At 32.6% G+C, this 25,684-nt stretch overlaps 2 protein-coding genes across 3 annotated transcripts; both read left to right on the top strand.

The window, feature by feature from the left end:
• Positions 1-1,955: 1,955 nt before the first annotated feature.
• LOC118036999 (phylloplanin) lies at positions 1,956-6,251 on the top strand. 2 transcript variants are annotated; one of them, XM_035042876.2, is made up of 2 exons: positions 1,956-2,833; positions 5,672-6,251. In XM_035042876.2, exons 1-2 carry the CDS (start codon positions 2,650-2,652, stop codon positions 5,956-5,958), a joined length of 471 nt encoding a protein of 156 aa, XP_034898767.1. In that variant the 5' UTR covers positions 1,956-2,649; the 3' UTR covers positions 5,959-6,251. The 2 variants fall into 2 exon arrangements, with proteins under 2 accessions (XP_034898767.1, XP_034898768.1); XM_035042877.2 differs by lacking the exon at positions 5,672-6,251 and adding an exon at positions 3,266-3,639 and having other exon boundaries at positions 2,568-2,833.
• Positions 6,252-17,370: 11,119 nt separating this feature from the next.
• LOC118036965 (phylloplanin) lies at positions 17,371-18,554 on the top strand. The gene is made up of 2 exons (XM_035042835.2): positions 17,371-17,638; positions 18,050-18,554. The coding sequence occupies exons 1-2, from the start codon at positions 17,455-17,457 to the stop codon at positions 18,328-18,330; spliced, it is 465 nt and encodes a 154-aa protein (XP_034898726.1). The 5' UTR covers positions 17,371-17,454; the 3' UTR covers positions 18,331-18,554.
• The last annotated feature ends 7,130 nt before the right edge of the window (positions 18,555-25,684 follow it).

Here is a 25,684-nt window from a genome sequence, read left to right as displayed (position 1 = left end):
AATGTTTAATATTAACATGTCTTATCTTTTTATCTTACTAATTCTTAATACCTTGCTTGTTAAATGGTTAATCTAGATTTGTGTTGTATAACACTTGGTACAACAAATGCTTGGTACTCTCATAGCCCAACCGTACACCTGTGCTATGAAAGGAACTTGATTTGTTGTTAACATAAGTTAGCATCATGAATTCCTGACGATATTTAAAAGTTTGGTGTTACTTAAATAAAATAATTAATATGATCATGTTAACAATTTATAATGAGCTATTAATGACAAATCATCCGATTGGAACCTCCTTTATGTGTGGTTTCCAGTTGAGTAACAATAGTTAATACTATACTTGTTTGAAATACCGTTAGTGGATCCTCTAACCTTGATATTTGTTTTTATTATTATTTAATCCTTACATTAATCTTCCATTTCAAAGTTCTCATCAACTTCTTCTTTATTATTATTGTTGTTGTTGTTGTTATTGTTGTCTATAATTTATACAATTAACCTTCCTGTGGTTCGACCCCGGCCTTGCCAGGTTATTTATTACTTCGACAATCCTGCACTTGGGAGAAGACATCAATATTTTGGTCGTGTCACTCACCATTTTGACGATCTTTTGTATTGGACTGTGTAATTCAACACCTTCAATTCAGACTTGGATTTTAGCTAGAAATCTTGACGCTATTTTATGATGTGGAAAACAAAATTATGTTTTTTATTATATTGGACTGTGTTATTCTTGATTATGTTTAAAAACATCCCCAACCCTTTTTACCCACTTTTTCTAGTTTTGATCAAGGTTGTCAATTCCGTTCTATTTTGTCTAGAATGGCTGAAACATTTCATACCTATTCAAAAAACTTAACAAAACAGAACAAGTTTCATCTCTTTCAAATCTCGGTCCATTCTAGAGTTTTTGACTAAATTTGGACCGGAATGTTCTGGTTTCATTCCACATTTTCCGTTTTGGTCTTGAAAAGCCATTGAATCAAATTGAACCTAGTTCAATTTAATTAATTAAACCACCCGAGTATAAAAAGCTTTTTTTTTAATTACTATTTTCAATAACAATGATATTAATAATAATATTGAAAATTATTATTACTATTTTCATTAATAATGATATTAATTTTTTAAAATTAGATTTATCACTAATATATATTGTTTATATTCATGTTGTTTTTGTTCATGTTTATATTTTGGAGGAATTTGAGCAAAATAAGGGATGCTTTATATCCCATTAGCCTTGATAACGTTGAACTAGCTTTATATGTAAAATATTTATGTTAAAACATTGTGTTTGTATTGTATAATTTATAATTAATTTATCTTGAATTTGAATTATGTTTGTTGAATATATATATATATATATATAGAAAAATTTTAAAATTTGAAATTATACATGTTTGAAATTATATTTGTATTTTATAATCTATACATGTAAATTTCTATTTTACAACTAAAATAACTACTTTAATGTTATCTATTTATTTGAGGTCAGGTTCGGGCAGACTAATATCCATACTTTACTCGGACCTGACTTTTTGCATTTGAATTTTACTCGAAACTCGATTGGGTTTAAAAATTTTCTATTTCAGTTGATTCGAGTTAGTAACCATAGGTAAAACTGTCATCGTAAGTATAACCCAAATACCGTATTCTTTGGAATGATATGCTTTGCTATTAGTTCTAACATGACAACTAATAAAACTATCACACCCAACAAAAAAAGCTATGAAATCCTGTTAAAGAATTATCTCAACCCAATAACTTAAGTTGTTATGTAAGGTTCCAAGATATAATTTATATTATTCTCTAACACACCCTCTCAAGTGAAAACGTTTTGGACTTGAAACTTGCACAAATCTATATTACCTTGTGCTTAATTTTTATCAAATAAATGGGGATGGTGAGATTCTAACTAGTAACTGCTTAATTATCAAGTCTATGATACTATGTTAAATAACCATCTCAACCCAATAACTTAAGTTATTATATAAAATTTCAAGATATAATTTATATTACTCTCTGATGAATCTGATATTATTTACATGTAAGGGCATATTGTATTCTGAATGCCCTCACGGAGACAGAAAGAGTTGGAAGAAAAAAGGCTAGAAGCTAGATGCTACAGCATGGAGCTATGGACCAATCTATGAACTTTTCGGAGCAAGTGGAGACGAACAATTCTACCGGAGAACCCCCAATTTTCAGCCACGCAGAGCAAGTTGTTGTTTGGAGCCCCTTCTACGTTATAAATTCTGAAGAGGCAAGAAAAAGAAGACTTTCATCTTTTTTCGAGAGACAGAAGGCATGCTAATGAAACTAGGGGTGGGGGAGTTTTGTAGGTGAAGACCACAGATGAAGCACACACGGGGAAGGAAGAATTATAGCTTCGTGACAAACCTAAGATTTCTGAATTGTTCTCTTTCTTTTCATGCTCATACAGCAGATTATCCTACGTAAACTCACCATCACCACAAACAAGGAAGAGATAGGAGAGCTGTTAGTCAGCAAAATCTGCTGCAACTTGGTCTCCCTTGTTCTATAAATGGCTGCTGATGTCGAGACTCAAAAATCACTTCAATTTCAAGATCAAGATTGAGTTTATACACTAATTCTTGCATTAATATAACTACTGCCATTGAGACCATGGCCTTCAAGACATTTCTCTTTGTTTCTCTCGTGATTGCTGCAATATTGGCAGCACCGGTTGCTGAAGCTCAGCTTGGGCTTATTGGCGGTCTTCTGGGTTTGATCCGCATCCAAGGGACTCTATTTTGCACTGCCGATGGCAATATGGGTGCTAATGGCACGGCAACCCCTGTTTTCCCTAGTATGCTAGCCCTGATTTCTCTTCCTTTTCTTTTTTTTTTTCTTTTTTCTTTTTTCTTTTGATCGATAGTAAGGTATCCTCGGACCAGATTGTCATGATTACATAGCTACCATTCATCACATACGACATCATGGAATGCAATTCAAGAAATCTTTGGTGTCAAAATCTTGAAATCTGAGACCCCTTAATAACGTGTGTGTAAAAGATTAATATATAAGATCTGAAGATTTCAAGAGTTAATCTAGCTTTCGGGGTTGTCGGCCTTAATAGCAATCTTGTTATATAGAAAAAAAGAAAAAAAAAGTTAATGTCTATTTTCACAAATCATAAAGTCTCACAAATTGAATGACTAATCTAATAATAATTAAACTTTGTTCTTCTTCTTATCTTGCCTATAAAGTTGTAATTACAGTAACGGGTTTTTTCCTGCAGATGCTCTCGTGCAGTTGCAATGTGGAGGAAATGTGGTTTCTACATCAATCACTAATGGATCTGGGATGTTTTCTATTTTGTTGGATCCTCTAAATTATATTCTTTCCTCGGTATTGAGCGACTGCAACCTGAAGGTCGATACACCGCTGATCAGCTGCAACTCGAGTCTCCCTGCTGTGGGTGGCCTCCTATCACCCTTACGGTTCATCGGGAACACTGCTCTAGGAGCCCTCCTGAGTGTTGCAAACATCATCCCTGCCGGATTCCGATTCGTGCCTTAAAATTAAGGAGACCACCGTAGCTGAAGGCGGCATTATTATTATTAGTATGGCCATTGCTATTTACTACTTGATATGAATAAGGCCGTTGTATTATTCGTGTGTACTGTTTATTGTTTTTTCTTTCTTCCCAAGAAATAAAGGTCATGATTGGCCATGCATCATCTATATATAATATTTTAGCGAGTCTAAATTACAAGGGGCCTTACTCAAAAAATGTAGCAAGTAATTCGATGCAAATAAAACTAAAATTAGGGTATTTTTTTAAACCTTTATGAACTCTCACAAGTCTCTCATTGATTAATACTTAGAAATGCATTTTTATCAATGTTTTATATCATCATTTTGCACTTAAAGTATCAATAACTCCTTAACTAAATCATGTTTTATAATAACATACCTAATAATATAAGATACCTTTAATTTATGGTAAATATTCATCTTAAATGTAGGCCTATCACATAAATGAAAGGATTGATTGATGAGTTCAAGTATTGAAATTGAAAGGACAAAGAGAGGGTCAAACTTAGAAAATAGATGTTGGTGTAGTCCAAACTGGAACATTGTTCGGTAATTGGGTCATATATTGAGTTCTAGATGTCCAAATGATGTCAAATTTTAACACAAATTCAGTAAGACATAGGCCTACAATTTTCATGTGAAGGCCAAGATCAAAAAAGGCAGTTTTCAAGCCCAAATTATAGCAATAACGGAGAAGTCTGAATCTGTCCTGCAGCCCAAACACTGTTCAATGTTCAACCTATATTTTGAGTTCTAGAAGTCTAAATGACCTCAATTTTTTTCCTTGGAAAGTTAAGACAATTTGCTAACTTTCATAAATAGGTGGATCCAATTCTGATTCTATCAATGATGTTTTATTCAGACAAGAAGATAAGGATTTTCACCAAGTCAAGAGTTGACCACCCACTCAACAATTAGTCATCAAATCATTAGCATTTGCCATGCATTTAGGGGCTTGGTTGTTCAGATCAAGAACTTCTTCTTGCTCTCTCTCTTTATATTTTTTGTAATTCTTAAGTTTTGCTTTCATTAATATCTTGTTTATGCTTTTCATTTCTTTTCCTTTACTTAGTTAACTTGTATCTTATTTATGTTCTTGTTTTGTTTATTTATGTTTCTCTTTTTCATTATGTTTAGCTAAGTTCATTATGTCAAGGTGAAAAGGTTACGGTAATGGTGTAAGAATAAGTATATTGTAAACTCAACATGGACCTAAATGTTTAATATTAACATGTCTTTTCTTTTTATCTTACTAATTCTTAATACCTTGCTTGTTAAATGGTTAATCTAGATTTGTGTTGTATAACACTTGGTACAACAAATGCTTGGCACTCTCATAGTCTGTCAAAGAACCATCTCAACTCAAAAGCTTAAGCTGTTAGGTGAGGTCCTAGGATATGATTTATATTATTCTCTAACACCCCCCCTCAAGTGAAAGCCCTTTGGGCTTGAAACTTGCACAGGCCCACATTACCTTGTGTTTAATTTTTATCAAATAAATAGGGATGGTGAGATTCGAACTCGTGACCACTGGGTCATCAAGGCTCTGATACCATGTCAAAGAACCATCTCAACTCAAAAGTTTAAGCTGTTAGGTGAGGTCCTAGGATATGATTTATATTATTCTCTAACATAGTCCAACCGTATGGTATTACCTACACCTGTGTTATGAAAGGAACTTGATTTGTTGTTAACATAAGTTAGCATCATGAATTCCTGATAATATTTAAAAGTTTGGTGTGACTTAAATAAGATAATTAATATGATTATGTTAACAATTTATAATGAGCTATTAATGACAAATCATCCGATTTGAACCTTCTTTATGTGTGGTTTCCAGTTGAGTAACAAGAGTTAATATTATACTTGTTTGAAATACCATTAGTAGATCCTTTAACCTTGATATTTGTTTTTATTATTGTTTAATCCTTACATTAATCTTTCATTTCAAAGTTCTCATCAACTTCTTTATTATTATTGTTGTTGTTTATAATTTATATAATTAACCTTGCCCTGATTTCTCTTCCCTAGTATAATAATTATACTTTGTTCTTCTTCTTATCTTGCCTATAAAGTTGTAATTACAGTAACGGATTTTTTCTTGCAGATGCTCTCGTGCAGTTGCAATGTGGAGGAAATGTGGTTTCTACATCAACCACCAATGGATCTGGGATGTTTTCTATTTTGTTGGATCCTCTAAATTATATTCTTTCCTCGATATTGAGCGACTGCAACCTAAAGGTCGATACACCGCTGATCAGATGCAACTCCAGTCTCCCTGCTCTGGGTGGCCTCCTTTCACCCTTACAGTTCATCGGGAACACTGCTCTAGGAGCCCTTTTGAGTGTTGCAAACATCATCCCTGCCGGATTCCGATTCGTGCCTTCAAATTAAGGAGACCACCGTAGCTGAAGGCGGCATTATTATTATTAGTGTGGCCATTGCTATGTACTACTTGATATGAATAAGGCCGTTGTATTATTCGTGTGTACTGTTTATTGTTTTTTCTTTCTTCCCAAGAAATAAAGGTCATGATTGGCCATGCATCATCTATATATAATATTTTAGCGAGTCTAAATTATAAGGGGCCTTACTCAAAAAATGTAACAAGTAATTTGATGCAAATAAAACTAAAATTTGTCGCTAAAAACATTTAGCAACAAAATTAGCAACATAGAAAGTATTATATGCAGATTTGTTTTTGTTGATTTTTCAATAATGGATTTGTTCGTTGCTAATTTATCACTAATGAGTAATTTATTGCTCACAATAAATTAATAATAAATCAGAAGAATCTGTTGTTGGTTTTGTGAATCAACCATGGATTTCCCATTGAATTATTTACAACCAGCAACGGAAAATCCGTTGCTGATGATATGATTTTTATTAAATTAATTTATAATTTTTATCCAAATGACTTTTAATTTTTTTATTAATTATTTAATGGATATTTTGAAAGTTGTATAATATATATAAAAAAACATAAATTATTATTTAAAATTACTTTATCGCCAATAATAAATTGAATAAAAATAAAATTCATAATATAATTAAAAATTTAGTTAAACTTGCACTGATGCAAATAAGCCAAAATACAATAAAAAGATAGAATTATGGTGCTTGTTGTGGAGACAAACCATGATACTATGGATCAACATAAGATGAATTATGATATGATGGTCGAGGTGTAGGCCAATATTGTAACAATCCGAAGTGTACGACTCGATCAATGTTAAAAGATCCCAACATATCCTTTTTATTTGAGGGTAATTTTTTTGTTTTCATTTTCAAAAATTCAACAGAGTTTCATTTGCATTTTGGACATCTCAAGTTATCGACTACTATCAATTTACTCAATCAACCCATCATCACAAGGTCCATAATTCCGGACCTTACATCAAACCTCATAATTCCACACCTCATACAATCCACTTATTATATATATATATATATATATATATATATATATATATATATATATATATATATATATATATCCTACGAGTAAGTTCAATATGAACATAGTCCAACACATCATATCATAAAATTTGAAAGAAAAGAAATACTAACATGCAAAGAAAGCATTTACAATATAAGAAGTGTTCTTAAATATTTCAAAAGGGTTAATTACAAGATAACTAAAATACTACATGCTCAGTTGAACCTTTGTAAATACATCAAGATTTACACAAACGTATACTACATAAACATGTTAATTCCCTTTTGTTTCAAGTTAAATATTTACATAAGCTTCACAATGTAGAGTCCTAAACTAATAATCTTCCTGGATATTTGATGGACCTGTTACATAAATAAACATACTATTATGTTGATAAGGAATATATATATATGCTCATGTAATGAATACAAATGAAGAATTAACTTTTTATTGGATCCATAAGAATATTAACAAAGAACTTATATTTTGCTTGTAAGTCTTTTAAACCCAATTAACACTCATTTGTATACTCTTAATTTGAATACTCTAATTTACTTGCATGAACTACGTAACCTTGCAAAGTTTAATCTTGTAATTCATTTCCTGGCAATCTTATCACGGATGCCATTAGCCGAAGCTAATCTTGTAAATCATCTCCCGGCAATTCTATCATGGATGACATTAGCCGAAGCTAATCTTGTATTTACGTTAGACTTTATTTACATTGAACACGACATTTATTGTTATTACCTTTACCAAAAGAATTTTAAATTGTATAAGTGCAAATAGGAGGAAAATCACGCACCTCCTTTGCTTGTCTCGAGACCTCTCCTAACAGAAGATCCAATCTTGGTTGCTCCTCCTGAATCATAAGGAAGTTTTTGTTTATGATTCCTTCAAGCCGATATTATAGAGAATCCATATTCTTCCATTACTTACATATTACTTTCCATGCATGTTCATTTCCTCATAATATCATACATACATCTATCATGTACATTTTCAGAGTTAGTATCTCAATGTGCAAGTGTTTGTATGACACAATTCTTTTATATTCTTATATATAGTATTCACGTGAAAGTGTACTGTTACTGTCCAATTTTGAACTGTTACTGTCCAGTTTTCAACCGTTACTGTCCAACTGTTACTGTCTAATTTTCAACTGTTGCTGTCCAAACACTCACCAGATTTTTAACTATATTTAAAGTTCTAAAACTTCATTTTAAGTGACATTAGTCTTGTTATAAAGTTAAGACACGAGGCTACAAGTTCTCTGAAGGGAGGAGAACCCAGTTTTACCTCCAAGATAGTCAAAATTGCTCATAAAATAGTTAGTCCTATTACTCTACATAATCAGTCATGACCCAGTCTCAGTTGGTAACCCATAACTGTAGTTCTACATCTCTAAATTGAACAAGACCAGTTTCTTTGGTTAGCTAACATTCAAATCTACAATTTCTAGGAGAAACCCGATCCTAATCCCCTCATTCTCCAACCCGAAATCTCATCAAAATTTAGTAGACAAGTATGTCATCTTTATTGGTAGGAAAAGGGAAGACTTAGTTAGTAGATCCACAATGACCAAGATTGCATCATTTCCCCTCTTTCCTCTGGGTAGTCTCGACATAAAGTCCATTATGATCATCTCCCACTTCCACTCAGGGATTGGTAATGGTTGTAATAACCCTGCCGGTTTTCGGTGTTCTACTTTTACTTGTTGGAAAATACTACACTTTGCCGCGTAACCAGCCACTTCTTTTCTCATATTTGGCCACCAGTAGTACTGCTTCATATCCTGGTACATCTTAGTACTACCTCGATGTACATTGAACTTAGACTCATGAGCTTTTCGTAGTAACTTTTGTTTAAGGGCTTTGTTGTCTGGCACATACATACATCCCCCCAACATCACTATTCCATCATCACCCATTCGAAAAAGTGTTTCACCTCCCGATTCCAGTTTGATTCTCACTTTTGACACCTCATCATCATGTTGTTGTGCCTTTAATATTTGCTCTCGATATCCTGACTTGACCCTTAATTGAGCCACTAAGGATCCTTCCGGACTCACATCTAATATTGTCCCCAACCTCTTTAGCTCAACCATAGTTTCCTTATTCCAAGTCGTTGGTCCACCCTTAATCACCTTGTCTTTATGGCTGAAAGCATCCGCGACTACATTCACTTTTTCTGGATAGTAATCTATATTACAGTCGTAGTCTTTAATTAATTCTACCCATCTCTGTTGTCGCATATTCAACTCATTCTACGACATCAGATATTTAAGGCTCTTATGATCCACGAAAATTTAGACCTGGGATCCATATAAGTAATGCCTCCATACTCGTAAAGCAAAAACTATTGCTGCCAATTCTAAGTCATAAACTGGATAATTGACTTCATGAGTCTTCAGTTTTCTCAATGCATAGGCAACTACTTTTTCATGCTGCATTAGAACACAACCCAATCCTTTTCTTAAGGCATCACTGTAGACTACAAAGCCTTTTGTTCCAGATGGAAGGATTAGCACGGGGGTAGTAGTAAGCCTTCTCTTCAATTCTTAAAAGCTCTCATCGCACTCCTTTGACCACTCCCATCTTATATTCTTCCTAGTGAGTTGTGTTAATGGAGTTGCTATCGTTGAAAACCCTTTGATAAATCTTCTATAATACCCTGCCAATCCGAGAAAACTACAAATTTCAATTACCTTAGTAGGCCTTCCCCATCTCAAAATTGCTTCCACCTTTTGAGGGTCCATAAAAATGCCTTTTGAAGACACTACATGCCCCAAAAAGGTAACTTTTTTTAACCAGAAGTCACATTTATCCAACTTGGTATACAACTAGCGGCTCCTCAGAGTCTGTAGTGTCTGTCTTAGGTGTTGTTCATGCTTCTCATAGGATTTGGAGTAAACCAAGATGTTATCGATGAATACAACAACAAACTTATCAAGGTATGCTTGGAATACTCGGTTCATTAAATCCATAAAAAGTGCTGGAGCATTAGTTAATCCAAAGGGTAGCACCAAGAACTCAAAGTGCCCGTAGTGAGTTCTGAAGGCAGTTTTCGACACATCTTGCCCCTTGATTTGTATTTGGTAGTATCCTAATCTTAAATCAATCTTTGAGAATATTTTGGCACCCTCAACTGATCAAACAAATCATTTATCCGCGGAAGTGGATTTCTGTTCTTCACCATCACTTTATTCAGCTGACAGTAATCTATGCAAAGCCTCAATGTTCCATCTTTCTTCTTCACAAATAATACAGGTGTCCCTCAAGGTGAATTGCTTGGTCGTTTGAACCCTTTTTCTAAAAGCTCCTACAATTGAATTTTCAACTCATCCAATTCTTTTGGGACCATTCTATACGGTGGTTGGGTTATAGGAGACATCCTAAGCAATATATCTATGGTGACTTCAACTTCTCTTTCTGGGGGCAGTCCTGGCAATTCTTCTAGAAATACATCTAGAAATTCCCTCACAATTGGAATGTCAGACATTCCTATTTTACCATTTTTCAAATTTATCATATAGGCAAGGTATGTTGTAAAACCTTTCTTTAGTAGTTGTCTCGCAACCATACTCGAGATCATATTTGTAAAGTTGGAAATTTTCTCCCCCTTAAAGACCATTGTTTCACCTTTAGCCCCTTGGAAGGTTACTGTTTTTGTGAAACAGTCTAGACGAGCCTTATTTTTTCCCAACCAATTCATACCTAGAATTATATCAAAATCACTTAATTCTAGGGGTATTAAATATGCTTTTAGTTCACACCCATTCATGTTAATTCCCACCCCTTCAAATACAACATTTGTTTTCATAGTTTCACCCAAAGGTGACCCAATAATAAATCCTTTCTTTACCCTTTTTGTTTCCTTACTCAATTTGGCTACATTTTTATTTTCTCTAAAAGAGTGAGTGGCACCAGAATCAACCAAAACATGCATTTGATAGTCATTCATTTGCAGCATACCTACCACCACATCTGATGCTGCTCTGACATCCTCTTGGGTCATATGGAAAACCCTTCCTTGAACCCTTTCATTTTGCACTCTGAGTCATTCCCTATTTGAGTTAGCTCCTGACTGAGTCGACCTTCCCGGTCTGTTTACCGTGATAGATTGCTGATGACTTTGACTTTGCTACCTATGTTGCTCAGTGTTTAATTGGGGGCATTCCTTTTTAAAGTGACCCTTCTCACCACAGTGATGACATCCTCTTCCCAAGTACTAACAGGTTTTCCACTTATGACCTTCTCCTCGACATATATAGCATTGTCCAGGAGAAACCATACAACTCCCGGGGTGTCTTTGTTCACACTGAGCACATTGAGGGTAGCCAATTTCCTTTTGATCATTATGTCCCCTTGTAGCTATAGCCCTGGAATGGGTCTGACCACTTCCCGTCCTCCCACCGATATCCTGTTGGAAACTAGTTAACGTCCCCCTTTTCTTTTTGAATTGAAGGAATTGTTCGCCTCTACCTTTGTTTGGAAGCGGTGGCCTGCCTAAAAGTTCCATATCCTTTCATTTTCCTACAACCCTATGACTCTGTTGGCCTTCTTCCATACAAGCCTCCAAGGCTTGTGCTGCTTCAATCAATTCCCTTACTGTCCTGAATTGCAAAGCAATCAACCCCTGCTTTAATTTTTGTCTGAAGCCATCCCTTTACTTTTCTATCATGTGTTGTTCTGATGGGACATAATATGGTGAGAATAGTGAGAGGTCATGAAATCGTCTCTCATACTCAAGTATTGGCATTCCCTCCTGTCTCAAGGCTAGGAATTCTTGTTCCTTCATCTTTCGATGATATTTGGAGTAATATTGATTCTTAAACTCTATCTTGAAATCATCCCAGGATAGGGTTTCTATAGCCCTCCTCAACTAAACTGTCTCCCACCAAGTCATAGCACCGTCTGATAGTAATTGAGTAGCACAATCTACCTGCAGATCATGTGGTATCTTAATTTGAATCATGGTTTTTCCCACCTTTCTAATCCACTTTCCCACCACTTCAGCATTCTGTTCACCTGAGTAGGGTTCACAACCCATTTCTCTCATACTTTTCACCAAACGAACTAGTTGTACCACATCATTAGTTCAATATGAACATAGTCCAACACATCATATCATAGAATTTAAAAGAAAAGGAATACTAACATGTAAAGAAAGTATTTACAATATAAGAAGTGTTATTAAATATTTCAAAATGGTTAATTACAAGATAACTAAAATACTATATGCTCAGCTGAACCTTTGTAAATACATCAAGGTTTACACAAAAGTATACTACATAAACACGTTAATTCCGTTTTGTTTTAAGTTAAATATTTACATAAGCTTCACAAAGTAGAGTCCTAAACTAATGATCTTCCTGGATATTTGATGAACCTGTTACATAAATAAATATACCATTATGTTGATAAAGAATATATATATGCGCTCATGTAATGAATGCAAATGAAGTATTAACTTTCTATCGGATCCATAAGAATTCTAACAAAGAACTTATATTTTGCTTGTAAGTCTTTTAAACTCAATTAGCCAAAGCTAATCTTGTAAATCATCTCCCGGCAATCCTATCACGGATGCCATTAGCCGAAGCTAATCTTGTATTTAAGCTAGACTTTATATACATTGAACATGACATTTATTGTAATTGCATTCACTAGAAGAATTTTAAGTGCAAATAGGAGGAAAATCATGCACCTCCTTTGCTTGTCTCGCGACCTCCCCCAACAAAATATCCAATCCTGGTTGTTCATCCTGAATCATAAGGAAGTTTTTGGTTACGATTCCTTCAAGCCGATATTATAGAAAATCCATATTCATCCATTACTCATATGTTACTTTCTATGCATGTTCAGTTCCTCATAATATCATACATGCATATATCATGTACATTTTCAAAGTTAGTATCTTAATGTGCAAGTGTTCGTATGACACAATTCTTTTATATTATTATATATAGTATTCATGTGAAAATGTACTGTTACTGTCTAACTTTGAACTGTTACTATCCAATTTTCAACCGTTACTGTCCAACCATTACTGTCTAATTTTGAACTGTTACTGTCTAATTTCCAACCGTTACTGTCCAACTATTACTGTCTAATTTCCAACTATTACTGTTTAATTTTCAACTGTTACTGTCCAAACACTCAACATATTTTTAACTATATCTAAAGTTCTAAAACTTCATTTTTAATGAGATTAATCTCGTTAGACAGCTAAGACATGAGGCTACAAGTTCTCTGAAGGGAGGAGAACCTAGTTTTGCCTCCAAGATAGTCAAAATTACTCATTAAATAGTTAGTCCTAGTGCCTTACATAATCAATCATGACTCAGTCTCAGTTGGTAACTCATAACTAGAGTTCTACATCTCAAAATTGAGCAAGACCAGTTTCCTTGGTTAGCTGACATTCAAATCTACAATTTCTATGAGAAACCTCATCGAAAGTTAGGAGACAAGTTTGTCCAGTTGTCTCCCCCCTCCCCTTCACACAATAGTTTCATAAACTACATACCATACACATGAATGAACTTAATCTCAACAATAAGTACTTTTTCTCCAATTTATGTCTAAGAACCCTAACCTATGATTCAATGTCAAGGCATCAATTCTTTATCGAATAAAAAAAAATGAATTTTTTTTAAGATTATGTTTAGAATACCTTACCCGGTACAAATTAAGATTTTGATCTTGAACCAGTTGAAGATTTTCAACTCCCTCCTTTCTTTTCTTTTTGTTCAATTTCTTGGTAATCCTTTGCTCTCAAGTGTTTATCTCATCTATAAGCTCTTAATCTTGGATGGGTTCTTGAAATTTTAGTGTTTCTCTCTTGATTTCTAAAGAATAGGTATAAAACTCCCTATCTTCTCTCCTTATGGTTCCTATAGATTTTTTTTTTTTTGTAAGGAGAGAGTATTTATACTCTATATTTTTCCTTATTTGCATTTAGGCCCTCCTTTTCCTTTAAGTGTATTATTCTCTTTAATTAAATCCAACCCTCAACAATACCGGGTTTATTATAATGTCTCGAATTATTTCACTTGGAAATTTATATTCAAAAATTTCTGAATTTCTGTTTTTATTTAACCATATGCATGAATTTCTTCACTTTTACTTATTTATTATATATATAATTTTTTTTCCCAAGGTTTACAAATATGTTGGTGGAGATGTGGGATCTATAGGTGTCATTGTCTAGGGAGCCATATGTGGCGGCATTGATAGAGCCATAGGTGCTGGCATACCTTGGCCAATGTTTGATGTCCCACCATGATATCCAAGATTGCTCATAAGATATTCTTTCATAGAATCCATCTGTCGTTTCATTTCAAAAATAAAATCATTTCTTTTCTTTATCTCGCTTCTTTTTTCTTTATCTCATTTTGCAATGCTCGATAAGATGAATTAGGATATGGTGACTTCACCAAGTAGGAATGTGATGAAGAACTTGTATTCACTATAGATTTTGGCATACAAGGTGCACCATATACCCTAACCTTTGTAACATAGATGAAGAATGATTTTCCCGATTAGTTCCATACCTTGAAATCATCTCCTTCTTATCATTTTCCTAAAAATAAAATACATGCAATAATAAATTCATTTGAATGTCAAATAATAATTAAGTTATATAAATAAATAAATAAAAATACATACAATCACTTTCTTAGACTTGCTGTCTACAAAGATGCTAGACTGCTTAGTTCTTTGATGCAAAGTTGAAAAGACATCATCTCATGAAGGTTTTTTTCTCTACCAAGTTGCTATTGCTAGGAATTATGAAAGAACATGTCCTTCATGAACTCTCACAAGTCTCTCACCATTTTGACGATCTCTTGTATTGGATTGTGTAATTGAACACCTTCAATTCAGACCTGGATTTCAGGTAGAAATCTTGACGCTATTTTATGATGTGGAAAAAAAAATTAAGGGCTTTTTTTTATATATACCTTTACAGATTTGTTTTGAAGTGAAAATGGAACATAATTATTCAAATTACTGAAATTATGAAACCAGCTAGGCCTCAATGGCATTGAGTCAAACATGGGAGAGATTTAAATGCAGGGTCCCTACATTCTTGATTATGTTTAGAAATGTCCCCGTCCTTTTTTACCTTACTTTTTCTAGTTTTGATCAAGTTTGTCAATTCCGTCTTGTTCGTCTGGTATGGCCGAAACATTTCATACCTATTCAAAAAACATAACAAAATGGAACAATTTTCATCTCATTTCAAATCTCGGTCCGTTTCGGATTTTTCGGCCTGAATGTTCTGCTTTCATTCCATATATTATGTTCTAATCTTGAAAAGCCATTGAATCAAATTGAACCTGGTTCAATTTAATTAATTACACCACCCAAGAATCAAAAGCTTTTTTTAATTACTTTTTTCAATAAAAATGATATTAATAATAATATTAAAAATTATTATTGTTATTTTCATTAACAATAATATTAATTTTTTAAAATTAGATTTATCACTAATATATATGGTTTATATTCATGTTCTTTTTTTCATGTTTATACTTTGCAGGAATTTGAGCAGAACAAGGGATGCTTTAGATCTCATTAGTCTTGACCACGTTGACTTAGCTTTATATTTAAAATATTTGTGTTAAAACATTTTACTTTCATAATATTTTGATATTTTGTTTAAGTACTTGAATTACTTTAAGTTAAAGATATATTTAATGTTTATTATTTAGAAATATTTTAAAATTTAAAAATATATTTGTTTGACATCGTGTTTTGTATTGCATACTTTATAATTAATTTATCTTGAATTTGATATGAACACTATAACTTCGAAATGGCACGCCGAAACATTCCATTCCAATTAAAAAAAAACCACTTACCGAAACGGAATTGACAATCTTGGTTTTGATTGTTTTTCCAATTCAAATTGTAATTTATATGTATGAAAATAACTTTTTTTGCTATCATTTTTTTCCTTCTGCGTTCCATTATTATTTCTTTTCAACTTTTATAATTTGTATTGTATAATTCAAATTTTGTTAATGTTATGATGTTGTAGACTTAACGGTAATATTTAACATCGAAGATAAAAATCAAACCTACAAAGATTAAAATTAGTGCAAAAAGAGGTAGAACATTTTAAACACAAAACCAGGAACACGTAACTTAATTGAACAATTAAGAGTTGGAATACCTGAATTTGAATCCCTTGTCCTAAAACATAAAAAAAATAGCAAGTGAAATTAGGGATAGCAATAGATAACCAACAGGGTTTTATATTAGGGATGATAATTTAATCCGAACTCGATAGATGCCAACCTGATTTTGATGAATGAATATTTTTTGGACTCGATGGATAATGGATAGGGTATGGATGTTGTGAAACATGACCAGAAACCCGTCCAAACCTAATGTGGAATATATTTTTATATTATATAAATATATTTTTAAAATATTTAGATTTTTTAATACAATATGATACATACATATCTTGGTATTGACATAATAAACACTTACATATAAAGTATTTTATTTTTTTATTGATTAATAAATAATAGTAGATAATAGATGATTATTTGATACCTGAAACTCGATGGATAATAAGTAGAGTATGGATATCAAGAAATCCCACCCGCGAGTACACATTGTCATCCCTGTTTTATACTATCTATACCTGAATCCAAATCTAAAATAACTACTCGAGTCTGAACAGGTATGGATTTTTTATACCCGAACTTGAATGCTATATTTTACAGCTATTTAGTACATAATTAGCTTGCTATACATGTAATTTTCTCATACTTTAATGTTATTTATTTATTTCAGGGCAGGTTTGGGTAGATCAATATCCATACTCTACTCGAACCTGACTTTTTGCATTTGAATTTTACTCGAAACTCGGGCGACAGAAAGAGTTGGAAGAAAAAAGGCTAGAAGCTAGATGCTAGAGCATGGAGCTGCGGACCAATCTATGAACTTTTCAGAGCAAGTGGAGACGAACAATTCTATAGGAGAACCCCCAAGTTTCAGCTACGCAGAGCAAGTTGTTTGGAGCCCCTTCTACTCTATAAATTCTAAAGAGGCAAGAAAAAGAAGACTTTCATCTTTTTTCGAGAGACAGAAGGCATGCTAATGAAACTAGGGGTGGGGGAGTTTTGTAGGTGAAGACCACAGATGAAGCACACACGGGGAAGGAAGAATTAGAGCTTCGTGACAAACCTAAGATTTCTGAATTGTTCTCTTTCTTTTCATGCTCATACAGCAGATTATCCTACGTAAACTCGCCATCACCACAAACAAGGAAGAGATAGGAGAGCTGTTAGTCAGCAAAATCTGCTGCAACTTGGTCTCCCTTGTTCTATAAATGGCTGCTGATGTCGAGACTCAAAAATCACTTCAATTTCAAGATCAAGATTGAGTTTATACACTAATTCTTGCATTAATATCACTACTGCCATTGAGACCATGGCCTTCAAGACATTTCTCTTTGTTTCTCTCGTGATTGCTGCAATATTGGCAGCACCGGTTGCTGAAGCTCAGCTTGGGCTTATTGGCGGTCTTCTGGGTTTGATCCGCATCCAAGGGACTCTATTTTGCACTGCCGATGGCAATATGGGTGCTAATGGCACAGCAACCCCTGTTTTCCCTAGTATGCTAGCCCTGATTTCTCTTCCTTTTTTTTTTTTTTTTCTTTTGATCGATAGTAAGGTATCCTCGGACCAGATTGTCATGATTACATAGTTACCATTCATCACATACGACATCGTGGAATGCAATTCGTGTCAAAACCTTGAAATCTGAGAACCCTTAATAACGTGTGTGTGTGTGTGTAAGATTAATATATAAGATCTGAAGATTTCAAGAGTTAATCTAGCTTTCGGGGTTGTCGGCCTTAATAGCAATATTGTTATATAGAAAAAAAGAAAAAAAAGTTAATGTCTATTTTCACAAATCATAAAGTCTCACAAATTGAATTACTAATCTAATAATAATTTGACTTTGTTCTTCTTCTTATCTTGCCTATAAAGTTGTAATTACAGTAACGGGTTTTTTCCTGCAGATGCTCTCGTGCAGTTGCAATGTGGAGGAAATGTGGTTTCTACATCAACCACTAATGGATCTGGGATGTTTTCTATTTTGTTGGATCCTCTAAATTATATTCTTTCCTCGGTATTGAGCGACTGCAACCTGAAGGTCGATACACCGCTGATCAGCTGCAACTCTAGTCTCCCTGCTCTGGGTGGCCTCCTATCACCCTTACGGTTCATCGGGAACACTGCCTTAGGTGCCCTCCTGAGTGTTGCAAACATCATCCCTGCCGGATTCCGATTCGTGCCTTAAAATTAAGGAGACCACCGTAGCTGAAGGATACATTATTATTATTAGTATGGCCATTGCTATGTACTACTTTATATGAATAAGGCTGTTTGTATTATTTGTGTGTGTTGTGTATTGTTTTTTCTTGCTTCCCAAGGAATAAAGGTCATGATTGGCCATGCATCATCTATATGTAATATTTTAAGCGAGTCTAAATTATGAGGGGCCTTACTAAAAAAAATATAGCAAGCAGGTAATTCGATGAAAATTAAACTAAAATTTGTTGCTAAAAACATTTAGCAACAAAATTAGCAACACTGGAAGCATTATATACAGATTTGTTGTTGTTGATTTTTCAGCAATGGATTTGTCCGTTGCTAATTTACCAGCAATGAATAATTTGTTACTCACAAATTAGCAATGGATTTTCCATTGCTAATAAATCAGAATAATATGTTGTTAGTTTTGTGAATCAACCATGGATTTCCCATTGAATTATTTACAATCAGCAATGGAAAATCCGTTGCTGATTATATGATTTTTATTAAAAATCCATCTACCGTTTCATTTCAAAAATTAAATCATCCTTTTTCTTTATCTCCTTTTCTTTTTTGTTTATCTTCTTTTGCAATGCCTGATAAGATGAACTAGGATATGATGACTCCACTGATTAGGAATGTGATGATGAACTTGTATTAACTATAGATTTTGACATACAAGGTGCATCATATACACTACCCTTTATAACTCTTCCTGAAGCCACACATTAAGTTGCTCCATCAAATGAAGGATGATTTTCCTGATTAGATCCATACTTTGAAATCATTTTCTTTTTATAATTTTCCTACAAATAAAATACATGCAATAATAAATTCATTTGAATGTGAAATAATATTATCAGGTGGATATGTATAGTAAACTTGTTGACATTGTTTTGCTAACACAAAATCTTCATTTCCATGTAGTCGAGATGTATGCTTGATTTCAACCAAACCATTTGAATGATGCACTCTAATCCCTTGTTTTGTATCATACCAATTACATTTAAACATAAATAATTTGCACTTACTCCGCAAAAATTTTAGCTGAATAGAACAACTCCTTTAAACATTCCATAAAAATCACGTTCATTATCATCATAGTATCTTCCTTTCACACAAACTCCACTATTCATGGTCTTTTTGAATCGACCATAACTTTGAATATGAAATTTAAAACCATTCACATAATACTCATTATAACATTTCACTGAAGTTAAAGGGTCTATAGCAAGTCCAAAGAGTTGATTTTCAATTCCGTTAGATTGGTATTCCACCTAGCATAATAATTAATTCCATAAGAAATATTGTTTTAAAAAAGATTAGTAATTTTTTAAAGTAACTAATTGAGCTAAAATATAAATTAATTTTATGAACATACTTCCATTATTTTTTAACCAATTTGAAAAGATCTCTTCGCATAATTTTTTAATTTCAACATCACTCACATGTGGTTGTTGTAACTTTAGCTCTTGACGACATTGCCTAAACTTTTAAAATGTTAAAGTTAATAATAAATGATTATAAATTAAGTACAAAATAATATTTCATACTTACTCTAAAGAAGGCTTCAATTCTTGACAATTAACTATCACATAGTTATGCAAAATTTGCATTTCAGCATGTAACAACTGTCTTTTATAAAATCTTTTGGATAATTTTTTTTCTAGATAGGAAAAAATAGAAAGTTGTCCATCTAGACTTTTAAAGCCACCATCATCATTTTGTGGAACTTGTTTTCAAATTGTTTGCACGTCATCACCAAAATAATGAGATGCAAAATTGGTAATTTCATCAATCAAGTATGCTTCACATATGGAACCCTCAACTTTAGCTTTATTGGTCACTTTTGTCTTCAAGTAAAACATATACCTATATCATTTTTGTCAATTAGTTTATTTTTTTAAAATAAAGGGGAATAAAATTAATATATTATGAAAACATACCATTCAAATTGATACATCCATCGATATTGAACAGGTCCACCAACTTTTACCTTATAAGGTAGATGTATCGTCAAGTGTTCTATGGAGTCAAAGAAGGATTGAAGAAAAATCCTTTCAAGTTTGCAAATTATTTCAATTATATTCTTATGTATTAACTTCATGTGTTGGACATTTAAAGTTTTAGTAAAAATATCTCAAAAAATATGGTCAGTTTAGTTAATGCCTCCCATAGTAGCCTAGGTAAATAAGGTTGGAAAGCTGTTGGAAGAAGCCTTTAAATAAAGACATGACAATCATGACTTTTCATCCCTGGAACCTTACATTATACCTCTTTTACATATCGTGAAATGTTTAAAGCATAACTATCAGGAAATGACAATTCCTTCATCCATGACAAAACTTGTTGTTGTTGTTTCTTATGTAGATTATAAGTGCCTTTAGGTTTGTAAACTCGACCACTCGTATCTTGTTGCAAATATAAATTTGGCTTTTTACAATACAACTAAATATCCAACCTAGCTTGTAAATTATCCTTGCTTCTATTAGGACAATCCATTATTGTATAAAAAATGTTGTCAAAGAAATTTTTCTCAATATGCATGACATCAAGGTTATGACGAATCAAATTTGTATGCCAATATGGAAGCTCCCATAAAATGCTCTGTTTCACCCAATTGTGTTTAACACCAAAGCCAAAAATTTTATCATTATATGAGGAACTTTCATTATGTCCTTCAGTAAACTTGGACACTTCGTTTAACATTTTCAAACTAGATGGACGAGGTAAAGGATGGAGCCTTTCAATTACTCATTTAAAAATTTATCTGATTGACATCTATATGGGTGGTTTATGGGTAGGAATTGTCCATGATAATAAAAAGAAATATAGTTTTCCCTCCATTTTTTAATCTAAAGGCCTTGTTATGCTCCATACAATAAGAACAAGATAAATTGCCATGAGTACTCCAACTCGATAACATGCCATATGCTGAAAAGTCACTAATGGTCCACATCAAAGCTGCTTTTAATTGAAAATTTTCATTTCTATATGCATCATAGGTTTCAACACCAACAGACCATAAATTATTTAACTCATCAATGAAAACATCAAGTTTTTTCCCTGAATTCTTTGGTCCATGAATCATCATTGCCAAAAACATGAATGGTCTGGTCATGCACTTTCACGGAGACAAATTATAAATAGTCACAATTACTAGCCAACAAGAGTATGCATTTGAAGACATGTCAAATGGACATAACCCATCAGTGCATGACCCTAGACAAATATTTCTCGGATCTAACGCAAAGCTTAAGTGGACACGATTGAATTCATTACATGCCTTCCCATTAGATGGGTGCACCATAACCCTATTATCTGACTTATTAAAATGATGTCATGTCATATCTTTGGCATGATATAGAGACATGAATAGTCTCTGAAGCCTTGGTGTTAAGGGAAAGTATTGGAGTTGCTTCTCCGCCTTATTGGAACCTTTATGATTAGTACTTAAAAGTGTATTTTTATCAAGGTTTTATATCATCATATTGCACTTAAAGTATCATTAAATTCCTTAATTTAAGCATGTTTTATAATAACAGGTCTAATAACATAGGACATCTTTAATTTATGGTAAATGCTCATTTTGAATGCAGATATATCTTACAATTTAAAGGTTTTATTAATGTGCTTAACTATTGAAAGTGAAAAGACAAAAAGAGGGTTAAGCTTAAAAAAGAGATGCTAGTCAATTCAAACCGGAACATCATTCGGTTATTGGATCATAACTGAAGCTATAGAACATGGATTTAGGTCTGGTTTATATGGATGAAAAGCTAAGACATAAGTCTAAAACTTTCATGAAGAGTCCAAGATTTAAAAGGACCGTTTTCAAGTTCAAATTGTAGCAACAAAAGAGAAGTCGAAATCTGTCTTGCAACCCAGATATTATTCAGTGTTCAACCCATATCTCAAGTTCTAGAAGTTAAAATGAGCTTATTATTATTTTGTTGGAAAGCTGAGACAAATGCCCATAACTTTCATGAAGACCATCTGTTCAAATTCTGACGTTAGCAATGACGTTTTGTTTAGACAAGAAGATAATAGTTGTCACCAAGTCAAGAGGTGGTCACCCACTCAATAATTAGTCATCAAATCAATAGTTCTGAATTTTAGCCTATAAAAGGAGGCATTTGTCATGCATTTAGATATCTTGGTGTTCAGATCAAGATCACTCTCTCTTTTGTATTTTGTAATGTTCAAGTTTTATTTATGTTATATTAATCTCTTGTTTATGCTTTTCATTTCCTTTACTATACTTAGTTAACTTATAACATGTTTATGTTCTTATATTATTTATTTATATTTTTCTTCTTCATTATGTTTAACTAAGTTAATTTTATTAAGGTGAAAATGGTACATTAATGGTGTAATAATAAGTATAATATAAATTCAACATGGACTTTAATGTTTGATACTACCATGTTTTGTATTTGTTATCGTACTTATTCTTAATACATTACTTGTTAAATGGTTGATCTAGATTTGTGTTGTACAACCCTTGGTACAACAAATACTTGGGACTTTCATAGTTTACTATATGGTATAACCGATACTTGTGCTATGAAAGGAACTTGATTTGTTGTTAACATAAGTTACACCATAAATACCTAACCACATTTACAAGTATTGGCATTACTCAAGTAAGATAATTAATATAATCATGTTAATAATTTATAATCCGATTGGAACCTTCTTTGTATGTTGTTTCTAGTTGAGTAATAAAAAGAGTTTATAATATACTTATTTAAAATACCATTAGTGGATCCTCTAGCATTGACAATTGTTTTATCCTTGTTTAATCCTTACATCAATAACACATCTCAAAAGTTCTCTTCAACTCCTTTTCATTTGTTGTTTATAATTTTATATAGTTCACCTCCCTATAGTTCAACCACGTTCTTGTCGGGTTATTTATTACTTCGACGCTCCTGCACTTGCGATAAGACATCAATTTTTTAATTGTCACTTTACTAGTCGGATTTTTAGGTTTATATTGTAAACTTCCACAAAAATCATAATTTGTTTTCATTGCATCTTCATCATAGTACAATGTACAATAATTAGGACACACATCATATTTCTCATAACCAAGTCCAAGTGGTTGCATAAATTTCTTAGCGTCATAAAAATTTGATACCAAATTTTCATTATTAGGCATGCAACTATTTGTAAAATCAGTAAATTTGTTGAAGGTAGTCTGAGTCAAATTTAAAGTTGACTTCATATTAAGCAATTGTACACTCATCCCACAAAGGCTCCTTCGCGGCTTTCAAAAGTTTATAAAAAACTAATTGCCTCTAGATTTGGAAGTTCCTCTGCTATCACAGGACTACAAACATTATAATTAGAGTATGCATCACTAACCCCCATTGCATCCATAACCAAATTCCTATATAGATTTTTAGACAAACATCATTTATAACATGACTAATCCTAACAGATAAAGGTACAGCCAATATTGGTTCTGCTACATAAGGCTTCCCATATACAATTCAATTTTCATAACAAGGTAAAAAACCTTTTGTCAATAGGTGTTTACAAACATCATCTTCCTTTAAAAAATTTTGATTTTTGCACCTCACACAAGGACATCTAATTTTTCCCCCAATTAAATTTTTATCAATTAAAAATGCAAAATTGATAAATCTTCTAACCCCGCAATGTATTCAGGATGAAGATGACCATCCATAAGACGACAACACATCCACGATCGATCATCCATTTAATCTAATTAATATGATAACACCAATAAGCATTTTAGAAACAAATATTTTAGAGTGTTATTTAATTTAATATTTTTCTTAATCTAAAAGTAAAACATTATGTAATAAATTATCAAAACAACTTCGTTAAGTACTAGGATATGTTTTTTAGGTATTCCTTACACACTTAAATTAACCCCATCTATATATCATATATAAATAATCTTTTTTTCATAAAGAATACACAATACTCCTAAGTAGGTAGAACTTCAATCAACTTACTTGTTGATCAAAACTAAATTCCTTTTAAGTCAATTTAAAAAACGTACCCCTAAAATCATCTCGGTATACTTAAAGAAATATAATAAATTGTTTTAAATGTTGGCTTCAAAATCTGACTCGAAAAGTCATAGAAATAAGCATACTTTCTTAACTACTAGTACTTAAAAAATCCTTTAAAATAAAATATGCACCACATGAATCTCTAGTCAAAGTTCATAACATTGTCCAAATATAGAAATTGAATTTAAGACATGTACCTGATGTAAAATAATTTAAACAAACTTTAATTATTTGTCCAACTCCATGAGGCAATTTGACAACAATATGTTGGATACCATATCCTTAAAGTATATTGTCACCTCCACATCAATTAATAATTAACAATAATTAACTATTCTATGGACATAAATTTAAAGTTAATTGATATATTATAAGTTCATGTACCTACAATGTCATGGTCATTTTCAGGAACACTTATATTGGCTTCCCATGTTTCATTTTGGTCCCATAATTTCCATCCAAAAAGAAACTCAATATCATATTTAATGAAAGAAAATCATTCAATTAATATTTTTATACAAACTCGCATTGAAAAAGAAAAGAAAAAAGATAGTCCTAAGCCCAGAAAAGATATTATCAAACAATTTATGAATCGTAACCCTAGAAATTAAATTGAGGGTTTTGATCAATTTTCAATTAAACATGCATAATTAGGTTATAGATTATGGTAAAAACATTTCATAAACCCTTTATTTTATCGAATGAGCAACTTAAAATCATTATTCAAAGTATCGATCAAAAAAAATTTGTTACCTATGTTCTTGAGTTCTAGGCGAGTGAGATGAAATCTATACGAGAGAAGAACACATGAGATTGGGAAAGTTAGGTAAAAACCTTTTAGTGTAATCTAAATTGCAATAGAGAAAATAATAAATTCTAAAATTAATTACCTAAATTATTGAAGAGAAGAGTGCAAAACCCAACCCGTATACAAAGAGAGGGGGTAAATTAGGATGTTCGATGATGATAATGATGGGTCTAGGGGGATGTTTCCATGGGTCTGTGTTTTTGATGGTTTACAAAGAAAAATTAAATCTATTAAGATAAAAGTTAGGGATTTTACAGAAGAAGATGAAGAGAAAAGTTAGGGACAAAGAAAAATCAGATCGATGAAGAGAGTGTGCAAGTTAATTATTTTTTCTAGATTTATGGATGTTAGGGATAAAGGAGATGAAGAGATCCACTGCAAGTTAATTTTCTAGTGGGCTATTTTTTTCTTTGTTGTGTTTATATTTCCGAGGGGGAGAGAGTGCATGTTTAGAATTTTTCTTTTAAGCTAATTAGCGGTTG

This window comes from Populus alba, chromosome 10 (genome assembly GCF_005239225.2).
Source record: "Populus alba chromosome 10, ASM523922v2, whole genome shotgun sequence".
NCBI lineage: Eukaryota > Viridiplantae > Streptophyta > Magnoliopsida > Malpighiales > Salicaceae > Populus > Populus alba.
This window is presented reverse-complemented; position numbering and strand designations above follow the sequence as displayed.